General features: G+C 47.8%; 2 protein-coding genes across 2 annotated transcripts in view; both read left to right on the top strand.

Annotated features, from left to right (window-relative positions):
• Positions 1 to 14,033, top strand: part of nebl (nebulette) — a 77,602-nt gene that overhangs the window by 41,343 nt on the left and 22,226 nt on the right. The gene's annotated exons all lie outside the window — the stretch shown is intronic.
• Positions 9,122 to 14,033, top strand: part of LOC310963280 (uncharacterized protein) — a gene marked incomplete at its 3' end in the record, with an annotated part of 8,860 nt that continues 3,948 nt past the window's right edge. The window contains exons 1-10 of the mRNA XM_083936022.1: positions 9,122 to 9,250; positions 10,074 to 10,184; positions 11,391 to 11,501; positions 11,773 to 11,877; positions 11,949 to 12,059; positions 12,183 to 12,293; positions 12,641 to 12,751; positions 12,856 to 12,966; positions 13,046 to 13,156; positions 13,737 to 13,910. Of these exons, the coding sequence (XP_083792148.1) occupies positions 9,230 to 9,250; positions 10,074 to 10,184; positions 11,391 to 11,501; positions 11,773 to 11,877; positions 11,949 to 12,059; positions 12,183 to 12,293; positions 12,641 to 12,751; positions 12,856 to 12,966; positions 13,046 to 13,156; positions 13,737 to 13,910 (1,077 nt within the window). The 5' untranslated portion in view covers positions 9,122 to 9,229. The remainder of the gene's footprint in view (positions 9,251 to 10,073; positions 10,185 to 11,390; positions 11,502 to 11,772; positions 11,878 to 11,948; positions 12,060 to 12,182; positions 12,294 to 12,640; positions 12,752 to 12,855; positions 12,967 to 13,045; positions 13,157 to 13,736; positions 13,911 to 14,033) is intronic.

Raw genomic sequence — 14,033 nt, 5'->3', positions numbered from 1 at the left:
CGCTGTGACGTGAATGACCATCTTGAGCACCGTCCTGACGTCAGATCCACTGGACGTGATGATAAAAGGACGTGGTTATAACAGGACTTGGTTATCAAACCTCTCACTTCCTGTCAGAAAGCTCCAGCGTCAGTAGCAGAACTCCCGTCTGTGGCTGTGCACTGACCTCTGACCTCTGCTGCGTCTCCTCTCAGAGCAAATACAGGCGGAGCAGCAGGACGAGCCTCTCGCAGAGTCTCTACTCTCAGCTGCCCGAGACCGCCGACACTCAGTTTGCCAAGAGCGTGGCGGAGCTGCAGAGCGAGGTGAGACGCGTCACTGTGACACACAAACACTCGTCAAGAGCCACGACACTAAAGCGAGTTTCTGTTCCAGATGCGCTACAAGGAGGCGGGCAAGAAGGGCGCCACCGCGTCTCTGTACTCGCTGCTCCCCGAGACCTTAGAGACGGCTCACGCCAAAGAAGTGTCCGAGCTGCTCAGTGAGGTACAACAACAATAACAACAACAACAACAACAACAATAACAATAATAACAATAACACCACAGACACACTCACACTGATGTCATACACACACAGAGGAGTCTGAACACGTGTTTCTTGTTAATACGTTAAAACATCAGTTTCTTAAATGTTAAAACTGCTTTTTTTTACACATTAAAACATAATTTGATAAAATGTAAAAGCTTCAGTTCCTCATGATTAATTAAACATGTTTGGTGACAAAACGTGGATTTTTAACTCATTAAAATGTTAATTTTTAACGTTTCTTTTACGCCTTTAAACATTTATTTTTATCATGTTTAAGCATCAGTTCCTTTTGGGTTTAATCAACATTTTTCCTGTTTAAATGTGGATTTTTTTAACAGGCAAAAATTATTTAGTTGATTTGAAATGGTTTTATTCACACTAAAATGTTTATTTTTAGTGAATAAATTTTTGTATTTTAATCACATAATTAATAATGATACTTTTCACACGTTCATACATCTGTTTTTAATGCGTCGAGAATTAAAAATGTGATTTTCTAACGCGTTAAAAGTGATTTTTTGCACCGTTAAAACATTTCTAAAGTGTTTAAACTGCTGTTTTAAAATTTAAAAAACATTATTTGCTTTATTTGCTTTATTTTATAATGCTTTAAAATGATTTTTAGATTTTAAGTGTTAAAACTGTGATTCAAAACTTGATTTAACGTCTTTCTTTAAAGTGTGGATTATCAACGTTGTAACCGTTAAACTCGGTTAAAAGTCAATTTAAAAACCTTAAAACACACTTTTTGCAGGAATCTCTTCTGCAACTTTCCTGAAATGATGATAAACTCCACGTGTTATAAATGATTGTTTTCTCATTGTTTTCCTCAGGTGAAGTATAAAGAGGAGGGGAAGAAGGAGATGAGCATGAACCTGTACTCTCTGCTGCCCGAGACCGTCGCCACACAGCACGCCAGAGAGCTGTCACAGCTGCAGAGCGAGGTGCTCACCCTCCAAACATCCTCTTCCGCCCTCCCGGCCCGTTTGTAGGCGCACAGAAAATTACCTCAGGGCGCACTCACACTGTCCTTCCCCACCGGGCCAAAACAGGTTTCACGGCTAAAGTCTGGTTCCTTTGACCAGTGTGAGTGCAACCGCACCACGTCTAGGAGCGGCACGCTTGCCGTCCACGGCCCGTTTGGGAGAGGTGGGCTTTAGTAAAGCACGTTTGCACGTGTACGAGCACGAGCGTGCGCACGTGTACGAGCACGAGGCCTACGGCGGTTCTGAGGTCATTTCCTGTGCGCCTGTTGGGACGTAGAAAAAAGAAGGAGGGACCATGCGCGGACATTTCAAACAATGGCGGTGAAAGGTTCACGTTGGTGTGATGCGGAGGTGGAGTGTTTACTGCAGATTTGGTCGATGAAAAGATTCAAAAACAGTCGACAAGACGCACAAAAACTCAGAGGTCTACGGAAAGATCTGGAAACAAAGCCACCCATCGCCATGACGTCATCAATGCGTGTGACGTGTTACGGCGTGATGACGTATAGGCAGCAAGAAGCATTCTCCGAGGCCCAGGTAGTGTGAGTACAAACGGGCCTGGAGGGGGGGACAAGGACCCTAAAGCACGGGGCACGGGACGGAGGCACAGTGGGAGGGCGCCCTCTGAACCGCCGTAGGCCTCGTGCTCGTACACGTGCGCACGCTCATGCTCGTACACGTGCAAACGTGCTTTACTAAAGCCCACCTCTCCCAAACGGGCCGTGGACGGCAAGCGTGCCGCTCCTAGACGTGGTACGGTTGCACTCACACTGGTCAAAGGAACCAGACTTTAGCCGTGACACGTGCTGGGGCACGGGACGGAGGAACAGTGGGAGTGCGCCCTGTGAGTGTGAAGTTTGAGAGGTGAACCTGTACTTCCTGTTTCCTGCAGCTCAAGTACAAAGCAGGTGTGAAGCAGCAGATCCAGAGCAGTTTGTACCATCAGCTCCCAGAGACCACAGAGACACAGCTGGCCAAGCAGCTGTCTGAGCTGCAGAGCCAGGTACGTTTCTAACCTGTTCATTTCTAACATGATCAAAACGTTGCTTCTTTACTTGTTGAAGCAGATTTTTTTAGTTAAAAACAAGTTAAAAGGTCAGTTTCTAATCTGTTGAAATGTCTTTTTTTAACACATATAAAATGGATTTTAACATGTTGAAAAGGTTTTTTTACATATGATAAAAAACATTTCTACTCGTTAAAACTTTGTTTTTTAGTTTCAAAAACGAGTTAAAAGAGTTTCTAATGTGCAAAAACAGCTGTTTTTTTTTTGTTGCATGTTAAAACATCATTTTTAAAACGTTAAATAAATAGTCATAGTAGTAATTAATGAATTCCCATCGAGTTAAAATAATAAAATTCATGATAAAACATCATTTCTAACCCATTAAAAATGCTTTAAACCTCTTAACCACATGAATCTGCACTTGTGTTCTAACAAACAGTGACATGTTGTTGTGTTGTGTGCAGGCGAAGTATAAAGAGGCTGGAAAGAAGGAGGTGAACACGTGTCTGTACGCTCTGCTGCCTGAAACTCTGCAGACTCAGCACGCCAAAGAGACCACGGAGCTGCTCAGTGAGGTACAGAGAGAAGAGGAAGAGGAAGAGGAGGAGTTTAGACAAACAGCAGGACTCACACTGACTCTGGCTCTCTCCCCCAGGTTAAATACAAGGAGAGCGGGAAAAAGGAGATGTGCAGCTCGCTGTACGCCACGCTGCCCGACACTTCAGAGACCAGCTTCGCCCGAGAGATGAGCGACCTGCAGAGCGAGGTACCCGCCGCACGGAGCAACAGTCAACAGTGCTTGGGCGGGGCAGAGACGTGGGCTGCCGATGCACAAAAATTCAGTTATTTGAATGAAAAAAGGAAGATTCTGGGACATGAAATCCATAAAAGTCACTTTAATGAAGTAATATTAAAGGTTGAATCTGTAGAATGAGCAGAACAGCTCCATCTAGTGTCTCCAGTCAAGCCCAGCAGTGGGGTTGCCAGGTTGGTCAGACCCGGCCCAGTAGCTCCAGGAGACCGGAGTCTGTTTGAGCCTGTTTGAACCCGTCCCCTCCAGAAAACCACAGCATCAAAACAAGGATTAGAGGAGTTTGACTGACAGTTAGCGTTAGCCGTTAGCGTTAGCCGTTAGCGTTAGCCGTTGCAGCTAAGTGCAGATGAAAGTGATGTTAGCATCAAGGAGCAGCGTAGCCATGTGGGCGTGCGTTTGAATGGCGTTCCTCTCCTTTCTCTCAGTCCATGGAGTGAATGCTCGGCCTATAGTGACTCTGGTTGTTGCCCGTCTCCACTCACTCAGCTGCTGGGACAAAGAACGCCCCCTTCACTGAGGCTCCCAAGCAGCTGCAGGATCGGCTAACTCCATTTCACCCAGTGCCAGCCTACAGTAGCTGCACCCAACAACAGACAACCCTGGCAACCAGCAACGCCCAACGCTATTGGCTGCTGCCATGGAAACACAACGGGACAGGAAGTCAAACATTTACAATATTCATTCAGACTAAATATATTTTTTTATGGAAAAGCAAAACTTTCATTCTGTTCTCCGTAAAGCTTCTTCATATTCAACCAAGATGAACTCATAAACATTTAGCAGCGTGACTCAACAAAATAATGATGTCTAAGATGAAAGTGGAGTTGTTGTGAGCTCCTCGTGTCTCATGTTGCTTTCATCGTGAGGTGATTAACATCAGAAAGGGATCAGAGAGTGAATCTGCACCGCGGCCTTTAGTCAGGACTGGAACCATGTTGCTCAGTAACGAGGCCTGACTCACTCTGGACGTGTCCACGCAGAGTGCTTTTATCTGTGCAGGTGGTTGTTCCTGCAGCAGCATCGCCGCCTCTTTGCTCGTTCGTCTTGAAGTGATTGTTATTAAAGTGACAGCTGTGATTTCCTGTCTCCTGCAGGCGAAGTACAGGGAGGACGGGGTGAAGAGCCTCTCTCAGAGCGTCTACTCCCAGCTCCCGCAGACCACCGACACTCAGTTCGCTAAGAGTGTCTCCGAGCTGCAGAGCGAGGTGAGAGGACGGAAGTCCTGCTGAACACTTGTTATTTTTATTTTACCAGGAAAGTCACAATGAGGGTCATGACCCAAAGAACCAGGGGGTCTGGAGTCTCCCTTAGAGAGAGGGGGAGAAGTTCAGCATCCGTGAGGAACTCGGAGTAGAGCCGCTGCTCCTTTGTGTTGAAAGGAGCCAGTTGAGGTGGTTCAGGATCATCTGGTAAGGATGAACCCTGGGCGCCTCCCTAGGGAGGTGTTCCAGGCACGTCCAGCTGGGAGGAGGCCTCGGGGAAGACCCAGGACCAGGTGGAGAGATTAGATCTCCACACTGGCCTGGGAACGCCTCAGGATCCCCCAGTTAGAGCTGGTTAATGTGGCCCGGGAAAGGGAAGTTTGGGGTCCCCTGCTGGAGCTGCTGCACCCGAGACCTGATCCAGGATAAGAGGCTGAAGATGTCCCATTGAGATTAAAAACCTCTTTTTCGAGGAAGTCCTGGTCAAAAGGCAGACACCGAGGTGTTTGTGCGTCTGAACCCCCTCTGTGACATGTCCCTCCAGGGCGGTCACCGTGGGGACAGTTTCAGGAGCTTTCTCAGTGTCGGAGAGCAGCATTAGTTCAGTCCCGTCAGTGTTGAGGACTAGTTTTAGCTGCAGGAGTGTTCTGGACCACATCAAGAGCCTTCTGCAGAGATTCAACAGCTTCAGCAGGAGTTGATCCAACAGGGTAAATAATTGTGTCATCTGCATAAAGATGCACGTTAGCATCGAACACACACTAATGAAAACAGTGGTTAGAGCATGGGTGTCAAAGTCAAGGCCCTGAATGATCTCGGCCCCTGGGATGATATTTGATTAGTATTAGAACCGGCCAGCACGCCACAGCCGCCTGCTGGTGTCACGCACCAAAACTACATCACCCACAATGTAACGGTAGCCCGCGAACTCACTGCAGCGCCGCAAGTTCGTCAGCATTCAGGGCAGATGTCAACTTTCAGCCCCCTGGCCCTCTGATGTGTTTGACTTTGACCTCCCTGGTTCAGATGAACTGTGATGAGGTCGGTCTGGTGTCTGTGGCTGACGTCGTCTCGTTTGTCCGTATTTCAGATGAAGTACAAACGTGGGAAGAAAGACGTGTCCAGCTCTCTGTACGCCACTCTGCCCGAGACGCTGGACACGCTGCACGCCAGAGAGGCGTCTGAGCTGCAGAGCCAGGTAAAGACACGCCCGCACACCAGAAACACACACGTCTTTGTGTCTTTTTATAGACGGGCGCTTGTTTCGTGTGCAGCTCAAGTACAAGACCAAAGGCGGCTCCTCGGGCCTGTTCCACCTGCTTCCCGAGACCTTAGAGACGGCGCACGCCAAGGAAGTGTCCGAGCTCCTCAGCGAGGTAACGAACGGCAGGAAGGAGACGACGTTTACTCCTCCTCCTCCTCCTGCAGAGCAAAAATCAGCATGTGTGTTTGTTTTCCTCCAGGTGAAGTATAAAGAGGAGGGGAAGAAGGAGATGAGCATGAACCTGTACTCTCTGCTGCCCGAGACCGTCGCCACGCAGCACGCCAGAGAGCTGTCACAGCTGCAGAGCGAGGTGCTCACCCTCCAAACGTCTGCACGTGAAATACAAACCATAATATCTGGAGCGTTCCTTCTTTCTGCAGCACAAAGTTAAAGCTTCTGTCTTTTACGTCATCATGTCGTACGCTCGCGATGACCTCATCACGTTATGTGGCGTCCCGTGCAAAACGGGCCGACAACCGGCGGCGGTTCCAGAGTTTTAACCGGTGACGTCCGCTGGAGATCTTCATGTTCACACGTCGCGTTTAAAACCATGTGAAATAAAAAGTTTCACGTCTAAAACGTTCGTTCGTTCTTTCTGCAGCAGAAAGTTAAAGCTTCTGTCTTTTACGTCATCGTGTCGCACGCTCGCAATGATGTCATCACGTTAGGTGGCGCCCGGTGCGAAACCTCCCATTCAGCTGCAGGTGAAACTTCTCAAAACGCTTTTTTACACTTTTCTGCCCATTAAAAATCTTTCCTGACTCTTTTAAATCTTGATGTGAGATTTAAAAACCACATAAATGTTTGATGTCGTGCAGTAAAAGTGCCGTCTGTCCTCCTGAGGTGTCGTGGAGTAGAAGTGTAAAGAAGCACAAACTGGACGTGTGTTTGAAAGTCTCGAGTGTGAAGTGTGAGAGGTGAACCTGTGCTTCCTGTTTCCTGCAGCTCAAGTACAAAGCAGGTGTGAAGCAGCAGATCCAGAGCAGTTTGTACCATCAGCTCCCAGAGACCACAGAGACGCAGCTGGCCAAGCAGCTGTCTGAGCTGCAGAGCCAGGTACGTGGACGGGTCAGAGGTCAAAGCAAAAACATATACGTTCAAAGAGGTTTTAACTTTGATCCTGACGCCAGTGACACAAGCAAATACTGTTTTCTTTTCTCTGGACAATCTGAACATTACAGATACGACAGGAAATCACACGATTTACTTATTTTTCGCTTAAAATAACATCACATAACAGTTAAAATTGTAAAAAAAATATTATTTATTGTAATTAAAAAGCTATTAAAGGTGGCAGGCGGGGCCCCATGAGTGCTAAACTTTTACTGTTTACCGTAAATTCCGGACTACAGAGCGCACCCGATTAAAAGCCGCATGCTCAAATTTTAGAAAGAAAATCATTTTTGTAATTAAACAAGCCGCACCGGGTTTTAAGCCGCAGGTAATTCACGTCCATTCACTTAACTTCTTATAACTACCGTAATAACATATACCACATACCGCATCCTACCAGAAAAAGTCACTCATCGCCTTCATTTTCCTCCTGCGCACTAAAGCTTACTCCAGGTAGGGAATGAGTCCTGACCCCAAGTGAAGGAGTTCAAGTCCCTCGGGATCTTGTTCACGAGTGAGGGGACGATGGAGCGTGAGTTTGGCCGGAGAATCGGAGCAGCGGGGGCGGAGCTGCAGTCGCTCTACCGCACCGTTGTGACGAAAAGAGAGCTGAGGAAGGCAAAGCTCTGGATCTACCCTCAGTCCTGGTTCCTACCCTCACCTGTGGTCATGAAAGTTGGGTCATGACCGAAAGAACGAGGTCGCGAGTACAAGCGTGTGAAATGTGTTTCCTCAGGAGGGGGTCTGGAGTCTCCCTTAGAGAGAGGGGGAGAAGTTCAGCATCCGTGAGGAACTCGGAGTAGAGCCGCTGCTCCTTTGTGTTGAAAGGAGCCAGTTGAGGTGGTTCAGGATCATCTGGTAAGGATGAACCCTGGGCGCCTCCCTAGGGAGGTGTTCCAGGCACGTCCAGCTGGGAGGAGGCCTCGGGGAAGACCCAGGACCAGGTGGAGAGATTAGATCTCCACACTGGCCTGGGAACGCCTCAGGATCCCCCAGTTAGAGCTGGTTAATGTGGCCCGGGAAAGGGAAGTTTGGGGTCCCCTGCTAAAGCTGCTGCCCCCGAGACCCGACCCCGGATAAGAGGCTGAAGATGAGATGAGATGAGATGAGCACTAAAGCCATCAGAGTCCCCTCACTCAGTGTCCGAAGTGAACAGCCTCAGGATCTCATCACTCGTTACAGTCTCCTCGTTTTCGATGTCGGATGAGTGCACGCCGTCTTCTTCATCGCGCAGCAGCCCAGCCTCTGGAACCCGTTGGTGATGGTTGATGTTTTGACACGGCTCCACGCATTTAGGATCCACTGGCAGACTTGAGTTAAAGATGCTCTTCGCATGCGTCCTGTTTTGGTAAAAGATTTCTCACCGCTTGTCATCCAAGTCTCCCACTCTTCGCGCAGTGCCACTTTAAATGCCCGGTTCACGCTGATGTCCAGTGGCTGTAGATACTTAGTGGTACCCACCTCTGTGAACTACCGGTACTCATTCATTCTATTGGTCTACTGTTGCTGAGCAAAATGTTTTTCCCGCCACGAAAAAAAAAAAGAATAAGCCGCACCGTAGTATAAACCGCAGTGTTTAAAGTGTAGGAAAAAAGTAGCGGCTTGTAGTCCGGAATTTACGGTACTATTGTGTAAATGAATTGTGCAATATCACATAAAATAAACTTTTTATTGTTCACATTATTGAGTCTAAACGTCCTCCCAATATCATGAATCAATGCAATCAAATGCTGTTTGGCTTAAATGTACTTTTAGTGCATACAGTTTAATTTAGTGTGTATACAATTATTTAATGGGATTCAGTGTATTAAACATTTTACTCATTAAGTAAATGACCATTAGAATTAAGTCATTTTATAACTATGTGTAATCGAATCACATGTCCCCGGTGTCAGTGTCGCCATGATCTCATGTCTTTATGTGTGGACTCTGTTTGCATCTGAGTTTATGTTTTTACCCAGTTACTGAATGTTAGTCAGAAACAAAGAGGCCTTACTCATATTGTGAACTTCTTTAACCCGTGCTGATGTGAATGTGCAGACCAAGTACACGGAGGCGGGTAAGAAGGAGGTGAAGTCGAGTCTGTACTCGCTGCTGCCTCACACCCTGGAGACGCAGCACGCCAAAGAAGCCGCACAGCTGCTCAGCGAGGTGAGAATCACTGAAGACGTTCATCCTCGGCTCATTTCTGAAGGATGAGAAAACACACACTTTGTGTTTCAGATCAAATACAAAGAAGGCGTGAAGAAGGAGCTGTGCAGCTCCCTCTACTCCACGCTGCCCGACACCACGGAGACCAGCTTCGCCCGAGAGATGAGCGACCTGCAGAGCGAGGTGCACAACCACCGTCACGGCACAGCACCTCAGGGAGCACATCACCTCAGGGAGCACACCACCTCAGGGAGCACATCACCTCAGGGAGCACAATTCTAACCAGAACCATATTTAACATGCACATGTTACAAATGTCAGATACACTGAGCCAACCGTTCATCTATTTTTAGTCATTTTGCATCTTTTTGTGCTGGTTTTGCATCTATTTTTAGTCATTTTGCATCTTTTTGTGCTGGTTTTGCATCTATTTTTAGTCATTTTGCATCTTTTTGTGGTGGTTTTGCATCTATTTTTAGTCATTTTGCATCTTTTTGTGCTGGTTTTGCAACTATTTTTAGTCATTTTGCATCTTTTTGTGGTGGTTTTGCATCTATTTTTAGTCATTTTGCATTTTTTTGTGGTGGTTTTGCATCTATTTTTAGTCATTTTGCATCTTTTTGTGGTGGTTTTGCATCTATTTTTAGTCATTTTGTATCTTTTTGTGGTGGTTTAGCATCTATTTTGAGTCATTTTGCATCTTTTTGTGGCGGTTAACAAGTGAACAGAGAGTTGTATTAATGTGAGGAAGATTTCGCAGTGAGATGAAATAAAGATGAGTGTTCAGGAGGATCCTCTGAGTGACTGCAGTCAGAATGTTGTTTGATGGGTTATAAATAATCATCAGACGCCACATTAGCATCACATTAGCATCAGACACAGGATCAAAGCGTGTTTGTAAAGATCATCACAGACGAGTCATCGACAGTATCTGATCTGTGAGCAGAGACGTCTCAGTTTCTTCTGCCTCACTCGTAATAAATCTTTTGTTTCCATCTTTTTTCAGAACAAGTACAAAGAGGACGGAAAGAGAATCCTCCCTCAGAGCTTCTACTCACAGCTCCCGGAAACAGCAGAGACGCAGTTCGCTAAAAGTGTCTCTGAGCTGCAGAGTGAGGTGAGGAGAGCGACGTTGTGATGAACAGCAGAACGCAGCTGGACACGAGTTCAGACGCCACCTTCATTCCCAGAATCCTTCACATACAAAACCTGTTCTTAAGGAGTTTTATTGTATCTTATAAAAATTACAGATTCTCATTCAGATTTCACAGCTACGCAGATGATGCACGACTCTATATGTCGGTGGTTATCTGACGTGAGCACTTGATGTTCAGCAGTTTGGATGACAGCTTTAACTTTAACTTAGTCCCAATGACTCATTGATTAATGATAGACTCGACAGAGGGCGCCCTCCCACTGTGCGTCCGTCCCGTGCCCTGTGCTTTAGGGTCCTTGTCCCCCCCTCCAGGCCCGTTTGTACTCACACTACCTGGGCCTCGGAGAATGCTTCTTGCTGCCTATACGTCATCACGCCGTAACACGTCACACGCATTGATGACGTCATGGCGATGCGTGGCTTTGTTTCCAGATCTTTCCGTAGACCTCGGAGTTTTTGTGCGTCTTGTCGACTGTTTTTGAATCTTTTCATCGACCAAATCTGCAGTAAACACTCCACCTCCGCATCACACCAACGTGAACCTTTCACCGCCATTGTTTGAAATGTCCGCGCATGGCCCCTCCTTCTTTTTTCTACGTCCCAACAGGCGCACAGGAAATGACCTCAGAACCGCCGTAGGCCTCGTGCTCGTACACGTGCGCACGCTCGTGCTCGTACACGTGCAAACGTGCTTTACTAAAGCCCACCTCTCCCAAACGGGCCGTGGACGGCAAGCGTGCCGCTCCTAGACGTGGTACGGTTGCACTCACACTGGTCAAAGGAACCAGACTTTAGCCGTGACACGTGCTGGGGCACGGGACGGAGGCACAGTGGGGGTGTGCCCTGAATCTATCTTTAAAAAGGACGTCAGAAGACTATGATGGCGTATTAGGGTCAAGTATGAAAATAATAATTACTGGACCCGGGGAGGGCGTCTGCTGCAGACACAGAAGCCTTCTCCGCACGCAGCAGCGTCTGTGTGGATGCTGAAGTGATGTAGTTCAACAGGGAGTTTAAAACAAAACACTATTTTTCTCAATCTGCAACTTTGTTCTTGAAATATTACCGTCCTCCCGTGTTGTCAGTGATTGTTCGGCCCTAACACGCCGTCGTAGGAGACATTTTAAAGCAGTTATTTCATGTTTAGTTTTGTGTTTCTGTTTTTAGATGAAGTACAAAGAAGCAGGAAAGAAAGCAGCGTCAGCGTCTCTGTACTCCACCCTCCCCGAGACTCTGGACACGCAGCACGCCAAAGAGGCTTCGCAGATGCAGAGTCAGGTACCACACCCGTCCTGGCTGCTTCTGCTCATGGATCTTAGACGATCTGATCACCGCGGCGGACATCTTCTTCTCACCGGTGTCACTTTTTAAAACGCTCTGTGCTGAAAACACCAGGAAAAGGCTTCTGAGAGCGCACAGGAGACTCGAACCGGCGTTGTTTTCAGGACGTTTACTGAAGAGAATCACCGTCTGCGTCCTTTTGTTGTGCTTCAGCCTACACACACACTTTGCATGTATATATATAATGAGGTGCTTGTTTGTTCTGCAGCTCCAGTACAAACAGGGTTTACAGAAAGACTCCAGTCTGTTCCACCTGATGCCCGAAACCAACGACACCCAGTTCGTCAGGCAGCAGACGGAGATGCTCAGCGAGGTACGACTGTCTCCGCCCTCACAGTCCACAGGTGGAGCAGGTTTCCTCTCATCCTGTCTTCTTTTCGTCAGGTCAAGTACAAAGAGGAGGGTAAGAAAGAGCAGAGCGTCAGCCTGTTCTCGCTGCTCCCCGACAGCCTCCAAGTGCAGCGAGCCAAAGAGCTGACGGAGCTGCAGAGCGAGGTGAGACTTCAGCGGCATGAGAAACACGTTTAAAGGACACAACAAAGGGTTTCCAAGGTTTTTAAATACACACAGTGGACCCTTTAAAGAAGTGGTGAAGAGTTCTTGTTCTCATTCTTCCAGGTTAAATACAAAGAGGCCGGTAAGAAGCAGACGTCAGCGTCTCTGTACCATCAACTGCCTGAGACTCTGGAGACGCAGCACGCCAAAGAGGCGTCCCAGCTGCAGAGTCAGGTACAAGCACGCGTCAACGTCTGAGAGCTGAGAGAGCAGATTTATACTGATGGTGTCACAAGGCAAATTACATGGTTTTGCATCTATTTTTAGTCATTTTGCATCTTTTTTGTGCTGGTTTTGCATCTTTTTTAGTCATTTTAGGTCAGGCTTTAGACCTTTTACATATCTGACAGAGACAAAACCAGCGAATGGCGTCTGACTGGTGACACAGAGACGTTACGTTCAGTCTCGGTGATTCACAGAAACCTGTTTAAACCTGGCCGTCATGTAAACTTCACCTCTTGTCGAGGATCTGCATGTTTCAGCACTTCTGTCCGTCTCTAACTCTCTCTTCTCTCCTGCAGTTCTCGTATAAAGAGGCTGTGAAGAAGGAGCAGGCGTGTCCAGTTTACCACCAGCTGCCCGACACGATGGAGACCCAGTTCGCCCGCGAGCTCACGGACATGCAGAGCCAGGTGAGAGCACAGGAGCTGACCTCACAGCGGGGGCCATCTTTGTGTCTTTCCTGTGTCTGTGGCGCTCTCACTGCTGTGGATCTGTTTTCTGTCTCCGACCGTAGAACAAGTATAAGGAGGACGGGCTGAGGAGCCTCTCTCAGAGCTTCTACTCTCAGCTGCCACAGACCGCAGAGATTGAGTTTGCTCAGAGTGTCTCTGAGCTGCAGAGCGAGGTGAGAGGAGACACGAGAGAGACGGCAGAGGCACGGGTGGAGACGCACAAATGTCTCTAACTCTTTGTTTGATTTTCAGACAAAGTATAAGAAGTCTGGGCGCCAGGAGGCCGGCAGCTGCCTGTACTCGGTGATGGCAGAGACTCTGGACACTCAGCACGCCAAACAGGCCTCACAGCTCCAGAGCCAGGTACTGGACACACACTGACACACACTGACAAACGCTGACACGCACTGACACACACTTACACGCACTGACACGCACTTACACACACTGACACACACTCACACGCACTGACACGTCCTTTGGGGCTGTAAGCGTCTCTCGGGTCTTTCTCTTTAAAAGGTTGATCAACCAAAGACGGGGGAGCGTGATCTTGCGAAACTACAACGAAAAGGAACAAAGAAACAGTTAGTGACAAACAAGCGATCACGGAGCGAGAATATAAGCATACGTAAACGGGAGCCAACCAACGCGTCACGATACCACGTAAATGAGGAAACGGTCTGGCGCCGAATGTGTCCTACATCCGGCTCTTTATACTGCAGGAGGTGATCAGGGGAATCAGAACCACGCCTTCCAGCTCCAGACACACAAACACAGGGGAGGAGACAAACACAGGCACAAAAGGGAGAAGGAAAGGACTGGCAGGACTGGGATCCTGACAGTTTTGTTGCATCTCTGCATTACAGTAAAAACACTTGCGGTTGTTTGGACTCTCAGAGGTTTCCTCAGTCGGCGTGTGTGTGTGTGTGTGTGTTCCCTGCAGGTGAAGTACAGAGAGGACCTGCAGAAGTCGTCCAGTCTCTTCTCCAGTCTTCCTCAAACCCTCCAGACTGAACTTGCCAAGGAGGCGACGCAGCTGCAGAGCCAGGTGACGTTTTACCTCAGCCTCACCCCCACAGACACACCGAGGTTCACCGAGGAGCTAGGCCAGGGCTCTGTAACCTTTACTGTCCAAATCATCATCATATCAAATCATTTTGCATCTTTTGTGGTGGTTTTGCATCTATTTTTAGTCATTTTGCATCTTTTTGTGGTGGTTTTGCATCTATTTTTAGTCATT

This window comes from Echiichthys vipera (genome assembly GCF_963691815.1).
Source record: "Echiichthys vipera genome assembly, chromosome: 21".
Classification (NCBI taxonomy): Eukaryota; Metazoa; Chordata; class Actinopteri; order Perciformes; family Trachinidae; genus Echiichthys; species Echiichthys vipera.
This window is presented reverse-complemented; position numbering and strand designations above follow the sequence as displayed.